The sequence below is a fragment of the Lepeophtheirus salmonis genome, chromosome 2 (genome assembly GCF_016086655.4).
Source record: "Lepeophtheirus salmonis chromosome 2, UVic_Lsal_1.4, whole genome shotgun sequence".
Taxonomy (NCBI): Eukaryota; Metazoa; Arthropoda; class Copepoda; order Siphonostomatoida; family Caligidae; genus Lepeophtheirus; species Lepeophtheirus salmonis.
This window is the reverse complement of record NC_052132.2, coordinates 26,112,608-26,137,373: the sequence shown is the minus strand read 5'-3', so window position 1 is coordinate 26,137,373 and position 24,766 is coordinate 26,112,608. Positions and strand designations below refer to the sequence as shown.

At 28.7% G+C, this 24,766-nt stretch overlaps 1 protein-coding gene across 2 annotated transcripts in view; it reads left to right on the top strand.

Annotated features, from left to right (window-relative positions):
* LOC121113540 (uncharacterized) overlaps positions 1-24,766 on the top strand; it is a 219,417-nt gene that overhangs the window by 70,324 nt on the left and 124,327 nt on the right. For both annotated transcript variants that reach the window (XM_040707340.2, XM_040707341.2), the window contains one exon: positions 4,832-4,931. In XM_040707340.2, the coding sequence (XP_040563274.1) occupies positions 4,835-4,931 (97 nt within the window). In that variant the 5' untranslated portion in view covers positions 4,832-4,834. The remainder of the gene's footprint in view (positions 1-4,831; positions 4,932-24,766) is intronic.

Genomic DNA, 24,766 nt, shown 5'->3' with positions numbered 1-24,766 from the left:
GCAGCAATTACCGAAATATATATGTATATCGCCTTAGAACAGTGATTTTCAAACTTTATGTAGTGTGAGTGCACTTATAATATTATAGATAATTAGTAGCACATTGTATAGAAAATAGAAGTCGTCTACTTACCCTACTTGGTTTCTTTTCATATCTGGACTAGAAAGAATAGATATTTGAGGAATGCTATGCAATGGACTTGAAAAAGCTATAAGCTGCACTAGTGGACTCAGTAGTAGAGTTTGAGAACCATTGCCTGAGACAGACACGCTAATATTAAGATAATGTTTTTCCATAAAAGTTGAGTTAATCTTTTATGCAATTTAATTTGAACAATAATTGGTATATTGATTTTTTTATATTTGTTACTCGCTGGTTTATTATATAAGTCTAAAATTTGCAATTTTGGTTGCTTTTTGGTAACATAATTTGAAAAAAAGTTGTAATATCAGACATATGCATATTAATATCTACTTAATTGAATTACTAACTGGAATATTTTTTATGCATTAATATTTATGCAAAACAACTTTTTCTTTTAGAAAGCGGTTACATAAATGTATTTTTTTAAACATAACTCTAATTTATTCATTTCATTAGCAACGTTGGTTATCATTGTTTGTTAAGTAAAAAGAAAATACAATCCTTGGAACATTTATCCTTTTTCCATCCATTTGCTTTTAGTGTTCCTAAAACAAGAGTATATATATTTCTCTAAATACTGAATAGAAAGAAACAAAGGAACGACGGATTTTAGTTCTTAAATTGTAGGCGTATGAACAAAGTGAATTTTCCCTACAAAAATATTTAGTAGGCTTCATTTTGATTATTTTGTATTTCAAAATTACAATTATGATTTTACAGTGTGAAGGATTTTAAATCCCAAAAACTTAAGGATCTTGTATTTTACAATTTATTTCCCAAGATTAACTTAGTAATTCACAAATATTTTGTTTTTACATGTTGGTGTCCATAGTGAAGTTAATCACTATAACCAACCCCCTCAAGCTTCAACCAAAACCTAGAACCTGTCCCTGAACTTGACACAGGCCTTGATGAGGACCTACATGTCCATGTTAGACACTGCATCGAGAATGGATGCCCCAAAGAGTCAACAGTGTTTGGTGCACGTTTATTGGACACTCTCTTCAAGACGGGGAGGGGGGGTCAGATAGGGTGAGCTAGGACGCCACATTTATTTTGCCCAAAATATAAAAATCTTGAAAATTTTGGTTTTTCTGGAATAAATATGGTTTCAATTAACTTTTTTTGACAGGCTGGACCAATTCAAAATTATTGATTGACACTAAATCTGTGAACATAAATTTAAGATATCTAGCATCATAATCTATGTAGCTATTTGCGTCCTTGGGTGTGCACCCGGGACGGAGTTCTCACAATAATGGCAAACGGCATTTGCATTCATGCAAAATCTCAAAGATTTTGTATTTTTCTTAAACAGTTTTTTCCATAAAATCTGATTATTGATTTTTAGTATTTTGACCATAGTGTGAGTTTGAAAATGTATTTTAGGGATATAAAAGTGTTTAAACATTAAACAACCTACATCAAATCAATAAATATAGATTTTTTCCTTTTATGAATAATAAGTAGTAATAAAGTTTTGGTTCTTGTTCTAAAAGCTATGAAGAACTACTAATAATATATATTATCTATCTACAGAAGTACCTTAATCCAAGTTTAATCCGTTTCGTGAGGCAGTTCGTACCTCAATTAGCTCGAATAACAAATCTAACAATCTAAAGGTGGGTTACCAAATTTATTGTGCGTGTACTCGTCTATTCTGGTTTTTACTCTTCTATAGTTCCCAGTACTGGCTTTCTTTATAAAATGTATTGATATTCATATAAAAGGTATTTATATCATTGTCCTGGATGTGAAAAGTACAAATATGAATCATAACTTAACAATTAGTTAAGTAAGTTTATTAAGTAATTCTATTTCAACATAATTTACATAAACTTTATATTACCGTCTTGACGAATGATATTGTTTACATCAAAGGTCATAGAGAAAAGATTGGAAGTAAAGGGGCCCATCAAATCGAAACCCCTGATTGTTAAGAGTATAGCAAAATAATGAGGACATTGGAAAGGAAGGAAATGGAAAAGATGGTAGAGAAAAGATCTGTTTGGCATGCTCACAGTAAAATGCTCCTACAAGCTACGGTTTGCTCTGATGACCAGAAGGACATAACCATAGCGGTGAACGAATCTTGGAGATCAGGGAGAGAGTGGACCAAACGGTCGATCGGTTATCCTATTTCTAAGGATAAAAAAACGCCTTCTATAAGTAATGCCCTTCTCATTGACCAGATCACATTGTCGAAAAGAGTGTTAGAGCCACACCTTCCCTGATCCGTAACAACTTCCAAGTTAAAGAGCTTCATCTAAGCAATAATTAAAGTATTGAAATGGTCATACCACACACAAAGTTATGAAAGGGTTTTTACGATGGTCACATCAGCTTCTTCTATTATTTCACATAAGAAAAGAGAGATTGTATGAAAAGTACTCCGAATGCCAGCAGGAGACAGATGTTAAAGAATGACTTCAAGCAAGACCACTATAACCTTCTAAAATTAAATAAATTATTAAGAAAAATATACTGAAAGAAAAAGATGAAACTCATTAATTGATTTAAATGTAATTTAAATATTTTCATCATTTAATCAAACAGATATGCGTCATAAGGTTAATAAATAAAAGTATATGTTCCTAAGTATTCCCCGAAGAAAACAGTATGTTCATTACTTCTTATTTACCTATTTTAAAGAGCACAAATAATTTGCTTAGAATGATTAAACGATTAAAATTTAATCATGTTTGAACTTTTCCCATCAAGGACAATAAATATATATTCCCTTAATATAAATATCTATGAATTACAAAAAAATAACAAAAAAAAACAACACAACAAATAAGACAATAGTGAAAACTCCCACATTTTCTCTAACTTTCAAAGTAAAATTAATGTAGCTTAGGATTATGTTATCTTTTTGAAAATTACATTTTTGGGATTTAAGAGAAAAACACTACCGATTTTTGATTTTAGAAAAATGAAAAATACGGCCCAGCCTAATATATAGCTATAAATATATGTATATAATATACATAAATTATATTTTTGTTAGAGCAACTCTTCTCCCGATATCATTTATATATAGGTATATATATATACTTTACGTGCACACGCAGGATAGATGTGGTAACCCACCTTAATGGTCAGTATTTTGTTTTAGTCTGTAAAATAGGCATTCAAACAAATTTGTAGATTGAGACAAAAAGCTGCATAAGTAGATATTTTATGTTAGGTCCTTCGTATATTGAGATTTAATTATAGGGGCTGTTGCGAAAAAATGTATAAAATTACAAACTTTTTTCGTAACTACCAATCACTTTTCAATTCAGTGACACAAATTGAGTCATTTTTTATATGTGAAGGCATAAACATATTTCACTAACTTTTTACACAACGTATCCCCCTTTAGTTTCGATAACAACCTGATTGTATACATGGTGCTCATGTTCCACGATTGACAGTTAACAGCCTTCTTCGTGACTTAGTATATTTAAAATGTGCTACCTTAAATTAAAATCATATATTAATGAGCCGTACTTTTTTAGCAGTATTTTCCTCCTTTTAGTTAATATTTTTTTAAAGTACTTCTTTTTCATAAAAGGATTTAGAATTAAAAAAGACCAGTAATAAAATTTGTAATGACAAAGTAAAACGTTCATAAGACGATATAATCATTGGATTTCATTTACTGCGTAACTTTAGATCCATTCAGTTCACAAGATCAAGTACGGATTAAGTAACATGTTCAATTACACTCTATGATTTTAATTAACTAAGCCGGTACGTTAAAAAAAAGAGGGGGGAACTGTGGTAACCATGACAATTTAAGGAATATTTTGGAAGGAGAGCAGCTTAACTATAATGAAAAGTTATTAGTAGCCATGAAAGGGCGACAAAAGAAATGAACACAAATCTCACTCCTCCTTATCCAGCGAGAACATAGGCAGGAATAACTGCAATGTCGATCCTCAATTCAACAAGGACTTACACTTATAACTACTCAACAAATAATCAATGTTACTCTCCATCAATAACGAGCACACAAACTTGTGATTACTTTATTCTCTCTTCAAAAATAAATTAAAATAAAAATTTATTTCTAAGAACTTTGCATATAAGTAACAATAATTATTAATTTCCAATGAAACGAAATATGAATTAAATCAAATGAACAACGCACTTTTTATGTAGTAAAATTAAGAATGAGCAGGATCATACGGCACAACTTATTCTCATTTTTATCATTTTATCTTGTTTAGTAATTTAAGAAGTCCTTTGATGTGCCAAGGAATTCGAAACATATCGAATAATGACGTATGTACATTAGCTTGTTTGTTTTTTATTACCCCTCTGGAAGGAATACAATAAATAATGACGTTGACTCTTATTCTTTTTTTTCCTTTTATTCGACCAATCATTCTTTTTATATGTCTCTTATATGGGAATTCAAATTTTGCATGACTATTCCATGTCTCTTAGAGTTTCATGGATGTAAAAATCCACTTTTAGAGTTCAATTTTAAAAAAGAGTGGGAGGCGGCAAAATAAGAGGACATTATTTTTAAAGAGGTACCCAAAAAACGAGGTTTGACGACAAGGGTTACGATAGGTCTGAAATATAGAAACCTCGTTTATGAATGTTTTTATGAATATGAAGCCGTGTCCGAAAATAAACTTTGAATAAAAAACTTTTAATTTATTTATTATATAATCAAAGGTTATTTTTCAGATCATGACCCTTCAATGGCCATCCTGCTCCAATCCATTCCTCCTTCCAATGATAACTACAACTTTTTGGGTCTTCCTGACAGTATTGCCAACCTATACAGGTAAGAACACCATGTTTATAAGTTATTCATTCAACAAATAATCCGTTTAAGACTTAACCATTTGAACGCTAACATTAAAATCAGCTAGGATGTTTACTTTTTTTACAATCTCACCTCCATAGGTCATTTTTGTATGAGTTTTATGTAGAATTTAAATAAAATCTTTTGTATAAAGTTATTTGAGTAAAAAACCACACGAATATAAAGATTTAAATTTTTTATTATTAGTTTATATGGGTATATAATTTTGAATATATAAACAATATTATAACTACTTGAACACAATCATAAGATAAACATAAATACCTAATTCAGTCCAAGTCCTAGGGCCTTACAAGAATCTTATTTAGCTGTAATGCAGTCATTGGATAGAACAAAAATGTTTTTTTATGAAAAGATCCTTAAAAATCTTGTATTAATTGAGCGATATGCTTATAATAATGGTTGCTTTGGCACATATTTAGTGTTGGGTATTATTTTAGCACATTAAAATCTTCAGAAATGTAAAACTTAAAAATTAGACAACCCGTAAGAAATATATTTTTCAAATTTTTTACACAGCCTGGTCCTTGGAAATATTCAGAACAGAGAGAATAATAAGACTCACTTTTGGGTCTTTTCTTTATCAGGGATTAAAAAAAACTATCAGTCAAAAAGGGTTTTATTATAAGTGAGCTCCGTTTAAAATATGAAGGTGTCATGAAATTTGCATTTCTTAGCTATTGAAACTATATTTAATAGGGGCAGGGGGTTGTGTTTAACTTTCCTCATATTTACAATTAGTAATAATACAAACTTCTAAAAATAATCTATCTAAAAAAAAATTGTGGGTCGTTGCTTCTCCATTTGTCAACCTTACAAATATGAACATTGTCGCAATAACTATTTATACAAATAAAATGAAAGCTAGTAAACATTTTCTGCATGATGAAACCTGTCTGTTACACTACAGAGTTGGAATACAAACTAAGTTACTATGAATGATATATCATATCAAAATAACTCTGTTTGAAAATTATTAGATCGTTTTTTTGTTCAAGATATGTAAGTTTTTTATTTTCTTAAAATTTTTTTTAACTGTTTCGCGGATTTATTCTCAAAATCATGTTATAAACACAAATATGGATATAAAAGTTTGAGTTATATTAACTTATATGTAGAGGATGTGAAGGGCTCTCAAAATTTCAGAACTTTAATATTTGTTAGTAAAAATAGCAGTTTTGCCTCAAAATAGTCAAAATAAGTCAAAGCAAATTAATTTTCAATCAATTGAATAAACAATTTTTCTAAAGCTTTTAAATAATTTGTCCCTAAAATGAGTAATTCTTGTAAAGAAGAAATAAAAATAAAATATTATTGTATCATGTATAGCGTATTATTTTTGCTCTTTATATATAACGTAAGAGGTATACTTTTTTGGAAAATCGTTTTTCAAAGTACATATTTTTCTATAAAAATTATATTTTTAACCAAATAGATTATTGTACTTACACAAAGTTTAGTCATTGAAGACATAAAAATGTTGAAAAAATCAAGTAACTGGCATTCTTAGGGATGTTAAAAAAAATGCTAACGGTCATAGACTATTAGGATAGATTACTAAAGTGCTTATTGATCACTGATACGTTAGAATGTTCAAAATACGCAGAAATAATTAATAAAATCAGTTTATAGAAGTATGTTTTTTTTAATCTGCGCTCACCGCAATTTAGTCGATATTAACATCCCTAAGTAATACTACTGATTTTCTTATCCGGCGCTCTACCACATAATGTACAACGCTAGGTCAACATCTAAAAACACCTGGCCACATAGGGAATGGCCTAAAGCCACATCTATTAAAAATAGAAAAAGGATCGACTTTCCTATTGAAGATCACTTAAAGAAATATAGTCGAAAATTTAAAAAAAAAGGCTCTGCATTATATATATATATATCCTTTTTTTTTTTTTGGGGGGGAAATAACAAAAAAACATTAGGTTCAATAAGGAAAAGGTTACATCTTCCTTTTTGATTTTTTACCCAACCATTTAAAAAAAATATATTTTAAAAATCTGTATTATGTATTTACAATGTCCATAAAACAATTAATATTAAGATTTGGTGGATTTTTGTATCAGTGAATACAAATTTCAATTTTTATTGATTTATAACAACCATAAAACCATTATATAAATTTACACATTTTTTTTTTTTTTTTGAATAACTAAATAGTAATTTGATATCCAAATATATTGTATATATTTGCAGCACAAACCCATAAATCAAGATTAATTCCTGTTTAAAAAAAATACTTGCTTAAAGATTAAATATAAAAAAATGAACTAAATAATATTATTTTGAATTCTTTATGTGTCATCAAATGCCATTCAATACAAAATATTTTCAAATTAGCTTTATAAAAAATACCATAACAGTTTGTTTTTATAGATTTAAAAAAATCTTTTAAATTCATAATATGAAATTTATTCTTTAGTTTTAGCAATAACATATAAGTAGCAATCGAAAAAAAGTTTTAAAAAATTTTAGTCTTCAAATATCACTCCACATTTACTTGATTTTTGTATGATAAGAAACACTTGTAGGAACTGTATTAATAATAACTTAATAAATATTGTATTTTTCGAAGGCTGGAATGTTTTTTTTTTAGAAATATTACTTCCTTTAATTTTCATCTAAATTGTTATTTCACGTCAACATATGACTCTTAATCGTAACTGTACACAAAAAACATAATTTTTAAAAAGAGACTAGGATTTAATGATTATTTTCTTGTTTTACAAATTAAATAATCATAATGAATGTGGATTTTAGTTGGCGGGGGTTTCAAGACTTAAATTTTGTAGTATAGTATTAGCCCTCGTTTAGTTCTTTCTGATCGACGTTGTGTGTAACACAATATGTAAGTACTGTATTATAAATGACCTTGGATGTTGAAATTAAAAATAAAGGACCAAGAAAATAAAGAATAATAATAAAACAAAGGAGGTAAAGACCAAATGATTATTAATGAATTAATTTTTTTATTCAAAAATTTTTCATGGGTGTCTCAAATTTTCTTTGTTTGTTTTTTTCTTTCAAAGATAAAAACTCCAGCTTCAAACAAATCTATTTATTTTTTTTTTTGAAAAATATAACAATTTCAAAATTAAGGGTAATTATTAATATGGAAAATAATCATTTTTATCGAAATAAAAGGTATAATACAAAGTTGAAAAAGCTCATAATATTTATCGATACTTATACAGGCTGATTCAGAAATAGAACTTTATAAACTTTAACGTTAACCTCCATTACTAAACATCAATCTCACAACGCCTTTAATGAACTAAGTAAACAAGAAACCCCAAATTAAAACTTATATTATTGTATAATAAGCACAGTCGAATAATTAGAATATTTATGTGATTTAAATTTTGTATCATATTCGGGTTAAATTATTTAATCCGTTTTGCACTTGTAAATATCTATTAAATATAAAAAATACTTAAAATAAATATATCCTTATGTTAAAATAATTTTAATAACATAAGTTAGGGGTTTAAACAAGATCAAATTTACTCTCTTTTTAGTAAAAACAAATTTTATTTTCGATTTTTCTTTATGAAATATTCATTCGAATTTATGGAATTAAATTGTTAAACATCAGTTTCGATGAGGTTGCGTCTGTTATTTAAAATAATGCTTACTATTTTACATTTTTGTAGTTACCGTTGTACGTCTCATTCCTCACATTGAAAAAATGAAGAATCTATTAATTCAAAACTAAAATCAAAGGAACAACTTTAATAATCAGTTAATTAAATTCACTTAACTTCGACTAAAAATGGTTAAATAAATCTTAAAAAAAGGAATAAGAAGTATTTTTATAACTCCTGGGGAGTATAATAACCCTGTTCAATAACGGAGGTTTATATGAAGTAAATCGTGTATATAGATTTCTTCTTAAGTTAGAAATATTGTGACAGCATTTTACTGGAAAATGATTGCAAATTATTGCAAAGAATGGTGGTGATACAATTTGAAACACATTAAGACTCTTTCTTAATTTAATCTTTACTCTCATGACTTTGCAGGTTATTTTGTATGGTTAACAGTGAAACAACTACATTTTAATTTTTTGCTAAGAAATGATTAACTGTTGGCAGCTAGTTGTATGTCTGTAATGAAAGACAACGCCATATTGTTGAGAGCAAACAAAAGTGCATTGAATGAGAAATTGTTCTCTTAGGGTTCTTAAACCCTCAAAAAAGTATCCATGCTGATTTTGTAAATTATTTCAACTTAGGTTTAATGTCTCACATTTGAACTATTACTTTTCATAAAGACTACTCATAAGAAATACTGGGATCTATGCTGCTCATTTTTTTAAATGTTTGTGCATTGAAAGGGTCCTGCAGTAAAAAAGAACACGACTTACATAAAAAAATAATCATCATATATCAATTTATAGATATTTTTCCTTTATGTAGATTTTTTTTGAGGAAAAATATGTTTGAATCTTTAATTTGCAGTAAAAATCCAAAGAAGGCAATCTCTAAAATTAAAATGCAACATTTTTTTGTTATCAAAAAGTGCAATTTCCTGTTTTAGGACATAAAAATAAGTATAAAGTAATCATTAAAACCTTAATACACACAAAAAGTTCAAATTTTGTATCATAAAGTTACTTTTAAGACTATAGATTCGTCCTATTTACTGATTCAATTCAACAACTCTCATAAATTATTTATTACATCATTGAATTTTATGAAGTATTATCTCAACGAAGAAGATGCAGGAGATCAATTAAGTTATATATTTATTATTTAAGTTAGGATCTCAAATAATATTTCAATTGATTGTATTCCTCACACTAATTTTGCTAATATTTTTATATATCTATCTACAAAGGATAGGTTTGGGCATTTATTTTTTTATCGGGTAGACAATACAGAGTAATTAAACTTCGTTGGCCAGTAGAATTGGGCTTTTTTATTACCTCAAGTATTTTATTTAAGACTTCATTACAAAGAACCTTCAGAAGTATAGAATAATGCATTAATGTAACTTAGTTACAAATGTGTGACAACCATAAATACATTTATAAAGTGGGGGGGCAAATTGGCTACCACTTTTTGAAAGACAATCAATTAGAAAAGCTGTATGATTATCTCAGCATCCAAATATGACGTCATTTTTATGTAATTGACCGCAACACTGTTGAATTGGTACCGGTTAACCTTTAGATGATGATGGATCCAAAGATGAGAAAGCAACAAATGTGCAGGATGGGCTATCACTCGAAGTGACAGGTCAATTCATCAATCATCAGCATCATTAAATAACGAAGCATCGGTCTTCTAAGTAGAAATCATCGCCATCAAACAGTCAGTGGTAGCTCTTCTTAAATAAAACAAGCCATCAAAAACGTAATAATTCGATCGGATTCTCAATCGGCAATTGCTCCTATTCTAAATCCATTTACAAAAAGTGATACATAAGAAGTGCAAAGAAATATTAAGCATCGAAAAATGAGAAATATGCATGTATCTCGATTGGTGCAAAGGCCATACAAATATTATAGGACACTAATTTGCAGACTATCTTGGAAAGGGTGGTACTGAAAATCAAACTTGTTTGTGTGTTGGAGCACCTCCTAGATACATAAAGAAGGTGGTGGATGATTTCTTCTTCGAAGTTTGATGCAACAGATACAGCTGGCTATTTTATGTTTCTTGCCTCTTGAGTCATTCCTTGTAAATTGTGAATTTGTATCAAACTAATTGGGAAAGATTCAAAATTACCCGTTAATAGTAATGGATAACGGATACCAACCAATACATACAGATCCAAAGGGTATACTTTTTTGCGGAAAATAATTGGATAAACGCGAGTGTTACATTGGCCCATCTTTAGTATATAACAACCTTTTTTATCATGCGTAGCAGTCATGCCGTAAAAGTCGTAGCATGGTGGCCCTGGTTTCGACCTAGAGCCAAGATTATAAAGGTTATTTATTTTTTTGGAAAAATACACAGTCGCTACATGTGATGGCGTAGTGAGAAACATATCTATACCGTCGGAAATAAATATTGTCGAAATAAGGTTTTATATAATTTATTATAAAATTAAACTAATTTTGATATAACTCCCGAGTTCTTTTTGGTAGAATTTATGAAAATCAGTTAATAACATTAATTTCTAATATATATAAATAATTTTTTCAATACTTTTTTATAATCTGAAGGTTAGAAAATTATTTGAACGCGAATATCTCCACGGATTATTGGTGCCATCCGAATTGGTTTCATACAAGGCTTTTTAATTTCTTTTGTTCATTAAAATCGGGTAATTGCTTTTGGAAAAGAAAAAAAAACATTTTTAAGGTCTTTGTTGAATCGCCAATAATTAACTACCCAAGCAATTAATCATCCACAAGCAAAAAATTAATGAAAATTGTCAGTTTAATTTAGCATCTTTTTGTATAAAATAATATTTCTTTTTAAACCTCTAAATAAAAAGTTACTCGGAGAAAAACAAAAACAAAATTGAAAAAATCACATGATATTAAAATACAAAGTTAGATTTATTCAGTTTATGAAAAAGAGAAGATGTTACTTATCTAAAATGATTATCAAAGCCGTGTAAAAAAAAATTATCATTATGATACAAATATAAAACTTTTTTCAATAGCATTTGCATGTTATATGCCGCATAATGTGCTTGGATAAATATGTGGCTATATTTTGTACGTGTATAAACCTTATATTTTTTAAATAATTTCATATAATACAAACTATTTTGTTTCTGTCTCAAAAATTTTACTATTTCCTACTTTATTTTAAGTAAGATCACAGATACGTCATCATAAACATACATACATTTAGTTATTTAAAAAATCTGTAATATGGGAAATGTTTTATTTGAAGAAAAAAAGTTATTGTTTTTTAAGAGTGTTGTTGGATAACCTTAAATATAGATCATTGATTAAAATTAGCAAAAAAAAAAATTTCTCTCTTTAAACCACATGTTTGAATAATTATAATTTATAATAAAATCTACATATTTTGAAGTTATTATTGTTGTTGTTGTTTTTTTCTAAGATTTAGCAAAAGGAAACTCTGTCCGCACACTTAAAACTTTGGTCAATAAATTGTCATTAGAATAATTATTAATGAAAAAGGTATTTAAATTCCTTAAGAAAATTATTGGACGATTGTTTTATAGAAAAATGTGCATTTTTTATACCTATAGAGTATTTTTTGGATTTAATAAGATGTAATGTGATTCCCAGAGCTGCAAAAAGAATGAATAAAGGTGGAAAAGATAAATAAAAATGTTTCAAATGTTCAATTGGTAATCTACAAACAGAAATCCTGTCGTTTTCTGATTGGTTGTAAGCGGAGCAATAATATGAGTGACAGGAACAGAAAGTAATTATAATAAATAAATAAAAAATAATCTACCCTCCCCCTTCTTCTTCTGTGAAGTCTACGCCTCGTGTTGCTATAGTGCACATATGCATCAATTTCTTTAATCCTGATTAATATATGATATGCCGTATTTAATATTGAATTTACTTAAAGAACTACTCCTGATAGAAATCATAGAAGGGTAATCTAAATCGAAACGAATAAGGAATATATATTTGTGTATAGTATATAACATAGTAAAATCCGATTGCTGGCTCATCACTTAATCCAGATATTTGCTTATAGTAGGTTTATATCAAAGTCCCGAATTAGTTTTATTGGAATATTTAATTAATTCACTGTGACAGATATATTTTATAGCGATCATATTTTTTGTTCTCTTGAACTCCGGCTAAAGTGGGTTTTACTCGATATGAAATATATTCTTTTTTGTAATACAACTTATTTAGAATATATTTCATATAGGTAATCTATAATGTCCACTAAAGTGATGAGTTATAATAATTTTCTGATTTTTTTAGGCTAAAATCTTTGTTATCTTATCAGAACATAAATGTTTTTGGTTTTAATAATGTTCCAAAACTGATAATTTTTGAGCTTTTTGATAAAAATGGAGAATATTTTTAAAACTCAAAGTAACTAAGTTACTTTTTTTTCTGGTGATAATGAAAGTGAGTTATTATCTTCATATAATGATACGTTTCTGACTAGATTTTTAATTTTTTTTGGAAAACATGCTATTCGAAGTAATACATTTAAAACACTGGAAACTTATAAGTAAGAAATTCGTTTTTTTCTATGTGAATATGTACATATAAGTTGGATAAAGAATAATTTGCTTAGAAAAACAGCCCCTTTTGAATAAAATAGAAATACTTTCTATTATTTCAAATTTTATTTGGGGTCACGTGGTAATATGTGTTTAACTAATCTAAGTGCTTACAAATTTAAAATAATCTCTCGGTGTAAGGATTTACTTCTACTTTTCAATCAAATACAGCTCTAGATCGAACTTCATTCTTTGTCTATTTCCAAATTTTCAACACAAAATCTTGCATACGGTGACAAAATCAAGAGGGGCATTGGAGAAGCTAATCCATTGATGCATGAAGATTAAAAATTGGATGAAGACTAAAAAACGATCATTACACCGAAAGATGTGTTTAAACTTATATTCCCTTGTATTTCGTAAACATAAATTGCCCTTTTAATTTGAAAGTGAAGGCCTGACGTAATTTTAAGTTTTAATAATATATATATTGGATATTCACACGTAAAATATTAAGAACCATTTGTTCCTGCATGCGGAATCCGTTAAAGCTTAATTTTATTTATTTATTGTGAAAATAAATTCCTTTTGTACACATATGCGGCCCCTCAACACAAAAACAAGCTATCATGATTTTGTTTCTCAATATTGAGAGTGGACTACATTTGTATTCTTTGACGAATTATCGTCAGTTTCAATCAAAAACATATTTTTATTAACCCTTTTGAGGTGCCACAAATAGCACCAATTAAAATAGCCAAAAGGGCTCATAAAAATAAAAGGATGAAAAATCGATAAATTTTATTTGAAATGCCATATAGAGGCAATATAATTTCATTCAACAAATAAAGGTTTTAAACTTTAGTTAAACTTCTTTGGTATCCTAACTCATAGCACAAATTTGAAAATAAAGCGTAAAATGAAATCAAATACATAAATATAAATAAATTGGGATTTTTTTTCATTATTTTTGTTTAAAATTGTTTTTATTTTGACACAGCAAATATAATGAAGTGTTTCTACAAATTTGATCCTGCCCTATAATATGGGTCAAAATGAGAAAAGTAAAATATAAAAATAAAGAGATTAAAACAACAGGAAGAGTGTGCTATGATTTACAACACTTCCTTGTGGTATATAGACATTTACTATTACTTCAAGTACGTATGTATGTATGTACAACCAAGAGCTCTATAATTATTGACTCCTTTTAATTAGGTCTGCTTTCAACATCTCCGCGCTAGGATTTTTTATGACATATAAGATAGATAAAAATGGATAATTATATGACAAATACATTAAACCTGTGAGTGGACATTTTGGCCGAAGGACAATTACGAACATTTTGCCGAAAAAAATATATCTAATATATTGATATACCGAGTGGTCCATTAAAATCTAAATGCTTTGAATATTAAACTTCAACAAGATATCGTTTATTAATAAACAATAGAACTTTTTATAATAAAAAAATTTCAACAAAACTAATACTATTAATATATATGTATCTGAGCTCTCTTAATCATTAATGAAACCTTCTTAGCGGGAATGATGATTTCCAAACGGTGGCCAAAGACCTTGCACCTAATGCAGATGTAGTCCTCTGTCATGACGTCCCATTGCTGGATGACGTCCTATGTTTGGATGCTGGACACAACATCTCAAAAGGTGCAGTCGAGGGGATTGACATCAGGGTTGTAAGGAGGACAGGGGGGCGCAAAAATAAAAGAACTGAAAAGACTCATTCAAAAGAGTTTTGCAACGGAAGAGATGGGTTTTTTTCATTGCTGGTGTAAAAGAGGCCCCTTTACTCTCACAAGGCTTTTTCCAATAAATGTTTTAATAGCTTTCTTTACAGTCTTGTGTGAAACTTCGAGATCTCTTGCATGGGCCCTCATGCACAGGGGAGGATTGGCCTGGGCTGTTTTCTTTAACTCCTTAGGGTATAGTTTGTCCCTTTTGATAGAGCCCTTTTTTATTTCTAACGTTTCGGTCTTTCTGACGGCGTTAGATAGTAGTCCTGAAGACCCAACTACTTGGAGTGCGAGATCACGTTCAAGTTTCATTTTCTCGACCTATACGTAAACTAAACTAAAGGCTTTTTAACTAATTGATATGCTTTGATATATTGAAATTATAATTAATCTTAATCACTCAACCTCAGTTAATTATTTAATTAGGAAGTGTTCAGATTTCAATAGACCATCTCCAATGCTATTGCATATTAAATTTAGTTTAAAATGATAGTTTGATAAATTTATATTTTTTATATGTTATGTATGTGTATCTCATATAATTTAATTAAATAGTGTTATTTTGCATAATTTTGTTATTATTATATTTATTAATGTGCAATAAATTAAGGCAACACTGTAGCATGTGATTTGAAAGTAAATCAAATTGTTACATAAAATTGATTAATAAATGTATATATTTTCATATTTAATGGCTAAAGAAACGGTTCTTAATAAATTATTCGACAATTTATATAATTAATAAATTTGAATTTATAAATTAATATATACAATTAATTTACAATTAATATATAAATCTTAATGATGTTACGTATGGTTGGGGTCAACTCTATAGGAATGTTTTAGACCCTTGACGATATCAGATAAAGACTCGATATATATTCAAATTACATTCTTCTGTGTTGTCTGTATATAATGATCATTAATAATTTATTTTTTTACACAATTACACTAACTAATTTACCTATATGACATATATAGCATATCAACAATATCATGCTATCATTTTAAATTGAATTAAAATATACAATAGCATATATAAAATATCATTTTTCAGTTCTCAAATGATCCAACTGCGAAATGGCTGTTAGGCAAATTGCCCTGCGGCAAAAATGTTTCGGCGGTTTGTCCTAGAACCCATTATATAAACGTAACGTAACCTCAATAACACAAAAATATACAATGTATTAGGTTTTCAGCTGTCGATGTTTATGCTTCTATTCTCTTTATCGGTGTTTTGAACGAATTAGTTATTGTAAAGCAAGCCTTTAATAAATGAGATAAGATTGTCCATTAAAAGCCATTTAAATTATAACATAATTTAGTAAAGAAAAATCTTTTATATACCATATTAAGCTCATCTAGTAATACTTAACGAGTTGATCACAAATCAGTAATTAGTTTTGTATAAAATCTGGTTTTTGAGAATTTTCTATTTCAATTTTGTTATTATTTAATACGATTATTAAAATAGCAATTAATAAATAAGAATTATTTAAAATTCTCTGCTGAATTTACCTTCAAAGAAATATAATTGAACATGATAGTTTAAAATACCTTCACCAGGTTAAGGGTTACAAACATAAAAATAATACATTTAATTTTAAAATACGAGCATATCATAAATAAAATGTGCATAATATATTAATTAAATAAAAATCAACAAAATGACATATATTAATTTTTATACCAATTTCACTCAACACAGAAAAAAATAATAATACAAGCCACTAACAACACAAAAATATCAATATGTAGAGCAAAATGGTATTTTGAATAACAACAAGCTTGTTTCTTCAAGCTTTTTGTAAAAAGTTTTTGTATCAAAAGATGTTAAATTAAGTTTGATGGATGATATCTAATAATATTTTTGAGCCAATTTTTGAGAATGAACAATGTCAATAAATCACAAAAAAATTAATATTCTTGGAGCAAAAATTTTATACTCATTTAAAATATAATACGATTGCATATATTTAATATGCAATCATCCAATCTTGAGAAAATCTTTTTTAAATATTTAAAAAAAACACCTTATTTTAAGGGTTTTGTTTGAAAAGAATAACATCTCAGATTTTGATTAGTTGATGCAAAATAAACTAACTTGAAGCGTTAATAATTAGGATTTGATTTACATCGGAGTATTAAGTTTTAAAAGATCTAATTCACCTGCAATATTATTATTTTTTTTTTTTTTCAATTATATTAAGAAAATAATCAATAAAAGGATGATTAATTATCTAAAATTCCGATGCGTACCTATTAATATTTCAAGATACATGTTTCCTTTTTTACGCAATTTTAAATACTCAGTACTGTACTAAAATAATTTTATGCTACAAACTAATTTGTTTCTTAATTAGAACATCTAGAACAAAATACTTTTATGTAAATGAGACTATCAAAATTGATAAGGGAATTTAAAGGATTTTTGAAGAAGTAGCACATTGTCGACTTTTTTAAGTCATGTAAATATATACTTCCAAACTGTACTACTTACAAAAGTTACTTTTACTTTTAAAAGTTTCAAATATTGAAGGTTTGGAATTATGGTGTAAAATACAAAGATACTTGTATAATGATAATTTTTTCAACCCAAAAAATTTATTAAACGGTAATTTGTTAAAATGCTTTAAATGTTTTTTTGTTTGTTGTACTCTGAAATGAAATTACTTTTTTGTAAAGAAAGTTTGTAATTTTTTTTTGTAGTGTCTTAAATTCAATACTTTAGCACTACTACTATAGGTAGTACAGGTTTAACGAAAAACGCTACTCCCTTCAAATACATTTTAAATAATAAGTCATACTAATATTGAATTTTGGAATTAAGTTTTAAAATACAAAAATATAATAAAAACGTTTTTGTAGACTTTTAGAGCATTTTCAGTTCTTAAAGCTTATACTATTGGATAAAATATATATAAGTATACATATTTATCAAAAATATTACAATACTTTTTGAATGATAGCAATTTATTCTTATTTTTTAACAATGATAAATATCTTTCTTTATCAAGTGTAATGTAAGTACATATTCTATCTTTAACATATGTACTCAGTAAGAAAACACTTTATCGACCACTTATAAGTAGTACATTTTACTTATATTAAGATTGTATTTTAGGACTTTGAATGGGATTATTAGTTAATTATTATTTTATTGCCATGCAGCTATCGACGGTTTTTGATGATTGAAAGGTAAATTAGCATTTTAGTACATGATTACCAATGGTATTAATGAGTGTGTAGTTTTTTAAATAATACATTTTATTTGCTAAATCACTAAATCAATGTAATCTGTATTAGAGAATTGTTGAATAAAACTGAATGCCCTAGCGGCTAACAAAAAAAATGATAATGTAAATAGGGATAGAGCAGACTTTAACTCGTTCACACATTAATTTCGAACTACTTTTGACCAACAATTGGCATATAGTAGGAGTTAGATTTCGAAAGTATGTGTCTGAAATTTACTACCTTTTTGGAACAAAAACTAGTTTGTCCTTAAAGAAAAGCATTTTGCTTGAGGTCTTCATTGCATCTTGTAATTGTTTCTCTCAAAATAAAAATGGTTTCTATTGTAACTAGGAGATTACGTCATTATCTTTCACCATTAGACTAGTCATTAATAAAAAAGAAAATTGGGGACATTCACAGCAAGGGACAATTTTAGAGGTCATTGGGATTCATTATAAATGCCCCGTAAAAGGTATATTTTTCATAAATTAATATATACTTTCTAAGAACTTGGTTATTAAAAATCTTTTTTTTAAAGAGCTATGTATATGTATAGATGATTTAGATGCCTCTAAATAAAACTGGCCTAGTTTATAGCCTAACTAGATTTAATTTGAATCCAAAAAATTAACTTTTAGTATAGTAATAAGGTGTCAGAAAAGAAAAATTGGCAGCTGCAAGAAAGTTTATAGAAAGTTAGTATATTTGGGGAATAATATTGTGTTGATGCAAGCTAGAAACGACGCAATAAAAAGACGAAAGAATGAATGACATAAATGCACTCTATTTGATGAAAAAATTTCCACAGTTTTCGTTCCATTTCTTTCGCCGAGGCACCCAAAGTGAAGGGAAGAGCATACAAAAATATCATATAGAATATTGAATACACTCCTTTGTCAATAAAATAAAATCTCTTTTCTTGTGCACACATATAAAACTTTTATTAATCCTATTTTCCACTATTGGCTTCCTTTTTGTTCTCAAAACCCTTCTGGGAGATGGTTGTAAACTTATACGATAAAAGTCGTAATTTGAGAAATGATTTTCTTAGAACGAACGTCGAATGTAAAAGACGAACCATTAAAAGAAAAGTATGTTACATCATACATATATCGATTGAATGTACTACGTTTATCAATGAATAAATGCAAAGCATTAATGAGTGGCACTCGGAGTAGAGATTTTAGGTGAGAGAAAAATGTACTTTTTCTCTTCAAAAGATTAAACACGAAAGTAATAATATGAGTGCCCTTTTGAAAAGAACAGAATCGAGCTCATTTATTCTATAAAACAAGGCTACAAATCAATTGGACAAAGATCACGAAGTCACTATTTGTAATGTAGTTGTCTTTGCGACACTTTCTTGCTTGCAAAGGGCGTTTCGTAAAAATGAATACTTCTCTTCAACCTTTTAACTTGAGGAAAAAGTTATATATGTCATGAGGGGAAAATTAAATAATTATGCAATATTTTGTATCATATAAAGAGAGATCTTGCGTGAGAAAAAAATATATAAATAAGACTAAATCTAACAGGCGTGTTTCACTTTGTTTTAAAGCAGAGGTCGGCAATCCCCGAACTGTGGGCCATATCGGACTGAAAGTGAATTTTAACCGGCCCACCATCTTATTATGGATAATCATCTAAATATAGGCATACTAATTGAAAATGATAGTTGAGAGCCTTCAGAAATTTCCTTCCTTGTACCCGGAGAGTGCAGATAAGAGGAGTCAAATAGAGATTCATTGGTAGGGTTACATTTATTTTAATCCTTAAAAATACTATGAATAACACAAAACTGATTATGGCATTATATAGAAACAGATATGCTTGGAACTGTAGTCAAAAATAAGGGTATTGTTTAAATAAAATTATATTGAATCACTGTTTTCTCTAAAGACCCAAAATTCAATTATAAATTCAAGACATGGTTTTCCACCTGTACTCTGCAGTGATGGCTGTTTGGCCCCTACTCTCCACAAGTTTGCCGATCCTTGTTTTAAAGCTTTACTAAAAACCAGCGTGAGTGCTCACACAAAATAATGTACTGCACAGAAGCACATATGTGATTTCTTGAGTAGTACTAATGCTTTGAATACTTGTGTTATGTTTGAGGAATCAAAAAATTGGGAAAGATAGTCTTAAAAATATATAATACAAATATATTTATGAAGTCTATAATAATAAGGCAAATTTTGTTTGTCTCTTTGTTGAAGAAATATCATATTCTTAAATGAGGTATCCCTGTTGAAGGGATATGATGCTCTTAATTTGAGGTTTCCCTGTTGTCACCTGAAGAGAATAATGAGAACGTGTGGTATATTAAATAGAGAAAAAGAGTGTCATCCATTATCAGTGATCCTAAAATATTGTATTATTTCAATGTGGCTTTAATTAATTAATAGTTTTAATTACACTTGCGTTTAATTGTAAGCTTCAAAAAATTTATTCTACTAATTGTTAATTAATAATTTATGTTTATATTATCTTAGCAATGATCATTTTGAAATATACGTTGTCAAGAGGATTTTTATTCATTTGTCAATAGAAGACTCTTTTGAGTGTACAATTTAGATAATTGATCTCAGATATAATAACGTAGCAACAAACATGGTAAGCTAAAGCTGAATGAGTCAAATTAAAAAAAGAAGGGCATACATTTCATTATTTTATAAAGTAAAGTTTGAAACGATGTAGCTCAATAGACAACATGCTCAGGAGACATTATTCTCTTCCACTCAATGTGCATAAGTTCGCATCTCATCAATTCCTACGGAAAAAAATATATTTAATGTATATGGACTTCATAGACAATTCTTAGGTCAGATAGAGTCAATGTCATATTATAATGATTACTTACTTAATCAGTGCAACTCCTTGTTACCAATTAAATAAACATTATTTAATAAAAAACAAAACATATCTTCATTATTAAAGTAAAGTTTCTCAACTTTTGGTCTGTTCATCAAGGTCTCATAACTCCGAGTACATTCCCGCTAGTAATAAATAATTAACCAGTTTCTACATTATAGGTATGTGTATATACATAGGTGTCTAAATGTATTTGTGGATCATAAATGAATACTTTATTATTGTAAATATTTTTTTTTAACATAAGGAAATTATGGTCAAAAAAATTGCATTACGATACTTTTATATATATATAAATATTTTTTTAACAAAGAAGGAACAAGAGAGAGAGAGAAAAAATATAATACTCCTCAAAAGTTGAAACGAAAACAGGAATGAGATACATTGAGCGAATTATAAATAGATACAATACTTCCTTCTCAAGGTATACATATGTACTCGTGTATATATCACATATAGATCTCTCTATAATATGTATGTATGTCTACAAGTGTTGTTCGGTACTAAGGTGAAACTGGAGTACAGACTCATTTAAAACGGTACTATACTGCTTCTTAAAGTAAAAAAAAATGTTATTTCTAGAAAAATACATCACATAAGATACAGAATAATGCATATCAGCTTTTACAGATAGTAACGGTATACTAAACTAGTACAGAAACATATACAACAATAAACAAAACAGTGCGGATGCTCCAGTAAGGGCATGTGAATTGCCATTTGCAATATTTAAGTTTCATATTTAGTTGAAAAAATATCAGAAAGTACAAAAATAACGATATCTCTTATTTTGCCGGTAAAAAAGTATTTGTATCATGACAACACTAATGTCTACCCTATCCATTATCTATATACGTCAAATAAACAATCTATCCAACTATGTATTGTGGGTATACACTTTGAAAAATATCTATGTAATATAGTATCAATATTTTTGCAATTCAAACCATATACTGTAATTGTGCAGATAGAATATTATTCGCCATATGTACTTATATAAATATAGGTGTATAATGAATTTTGGATGCATTACAATTATATTATCATTATATACCCTAAATGGGTTATTATTAGTATTGGGGTTCAGTGGGGAAATACTCATCCGGTTTTAGTGTTATTGGATGAGGCAATTCTGGACTTTCAAGAAGTTAGGTCGGACACAAAGAAAAAATTGATGTATAATTATAAATCAAAACAAAAAAATTGGTGTAGACCGATTTTATAGATGTAAAGACGCCCAGGGTTAGAATTGTAAAAAAAGTATTCTAGAAAACGGGAGCAGATTTTTTTAGTCGATAATCTTAAAAGGATTTGTATTTTCTAAAGCTGTTTTCGTTATTATTGAAGAGAGAATATCTAAGTATAAAGTAATCGCTTGTGCATGTGCTCTTATAAGACGAAGAGTAACAATTAGGGTTCGTTCTGCGGATATAAGTTTAAGTTCTTGTTGCACCAGGAGTAGAATTGAGGATTGACACTCTCAAAATCCTTCAAATTGGCAGCATGACCACGTTGATTTTCTGTTTCTTTTATTTTTACATACCCACAGGATATATACTGTCTAGGATGTTGCCAAAGGAGGGATAATATAAATTTTAAATTTATAGATGGATTAAATTATTACTTGAACACGGGAAAAAACTCGATTTTCCTCTGAAAATTACTTGAAACTTGTTCAAATTGTTTGTTCATAAATTTGACTTTAATTGAAAACAAAACATTTGAGTAATAATAAGTTTTTAGTATTACTCAAAAGAAAAGAAAAAAAAACTAACTACGCTTAATTTTATGTACAATTAAAAAAGAAAACCACATTAGACATTTGGAAGTTCTTAATAACTCGAAAATTGGTACATTCTCCCATCACAAACTTGACGTAGAACCAAAGTACTCAAACTTGATTGAAATAGAAAATTTTTACTCTGACACACCTCTACTAAAAAAATATTTATATCCATCCAAATTGAAAAACTGTCGTATCTAATGATATCGTACTTATTCATGGGTACCTTGATCTATGTATTTGAAACTTGAAATGGAAACAATATTTCCATAAGAACCACTATTATATGTACCAAACGAAAAAAACATGCCATGAAATTAATATAATCCTACAAAAAATATGTATTTTCATGACCTTCACAATTATAGTTTATCTAAAAATTGTTAAGGACCTCACATAATTTAAATAATAATATGCATTCACCATATAAATGCCTACCTAACTAGTTATTAGTGCTCGATTTCGGCCTGTAAATACATAGCCGGTTTGAGATTGTTAACATTTTTATTAAGGGGAACTAATTTTTTTGGTGCATGGACAAAACTTCAATCGTCAAAACGTCAAATATACTAAACGTCGAATAGATAAAACGTCGACCATATAAAACGTCGACTGTAGAATATAAAATAAGGGGCTTCTACAAATGGTGCTGCGATATATCCCATTCACCATATCACCTGAAACATACACAAACCACCACTAATCCTATATAAACTACTAGTAAGGACCTCTCCCAAACACCTTGTATTCCCGAATGTTGGGGCTATTTTCGAGTACCACGATGTCAAAACTCAGGATGACGCCCACCACCACTATTTAAGCAACCATTAAGAGCCCCTCACATCCTTTCATTACGCCCTATATGTAGTTTTTTGGGGGGGGGGAGTACTGCCGGGCCCAAAAACGGGATGAAATCCACCGCCACTACTTACATTTATATCCTAAAGGGTCCCATACTTGAGACTTTTTCGGGTTCCATCTTGTTTGGGGAACCGGTGGTACCCAAAAGCAAATTCCAAATTCCTAGAGTTGTTGGGAAGGGCGATTGAAGGTAAATTATCTGACGGTGGTGGGTTTCATCCCTTTTTGGGATCTGGCGAAACATCCCAATCTTTGGTGTATAAATGTGGGGGTGAAGGCAGAGAGTCATTACTGTTGTTTATGTAAGAGGGGGGGTTCGGGAGGAAATGACTGCGGAGTAAATGTTGTAACACCTGAAAAAACAATATCATCGAGTATATGGAGCGATCCAAAATATATAAAAAAGTTAATAAAAAATTATCTCATGTCGTTAATAAATATGAAAATATGGATACTTTGGACTATGTACGTGTTACATTGGTCAGATTCTATAATTTCACATTTCCTATTTTATAAGCATAATAAAATAAATAAGAATATTAAATATATATTAACGTTATTACCATTAATTTTCGTAGAATAAATTGGGCTGTTGAGAAAGCCCCTTATAGGTAATTTAATTAATAGCAGTGGGGTTCAACTCATTTTTGGGCCCAGCGGTACCCGAAATATCTTCAAACATCAATATACAAATGGAAATTTGTGAGGGTTCCTTACTGTTAGTTTATGTAGGTATGTAGAGGTAAATATCTTGGGCGGGAAATGTCGTAGAAGCTGTTAATGTATTTTGAAATGTAATATTTTCCGGTCGACGTTTTTTCCATTCGATGTTTTGTACATTCGACGTTTTGTCCATTCCACATTTTGTAGTTTGACGTTCTATTGGTCGTTGTTTTGTCTGTCGAACTTTAGATCTACAAACCTAAAACCACAATTTCGACCAAAATATCAGTTCATATCGGTCTAGAAATTTCTTAAAGAAAGAATATTAGTCTCTGACCGAGTTTAAACACAAATACATATATCCATCACTAGCATTGCATGCTACGTAACAATTAATTGAGATGGGTTTTAGAGGGTTTTTATATTCCAGAATCAAAATATTAGCTTAGGCAAAGAGAAGGTTTTTGAGTGATAGTGCATAC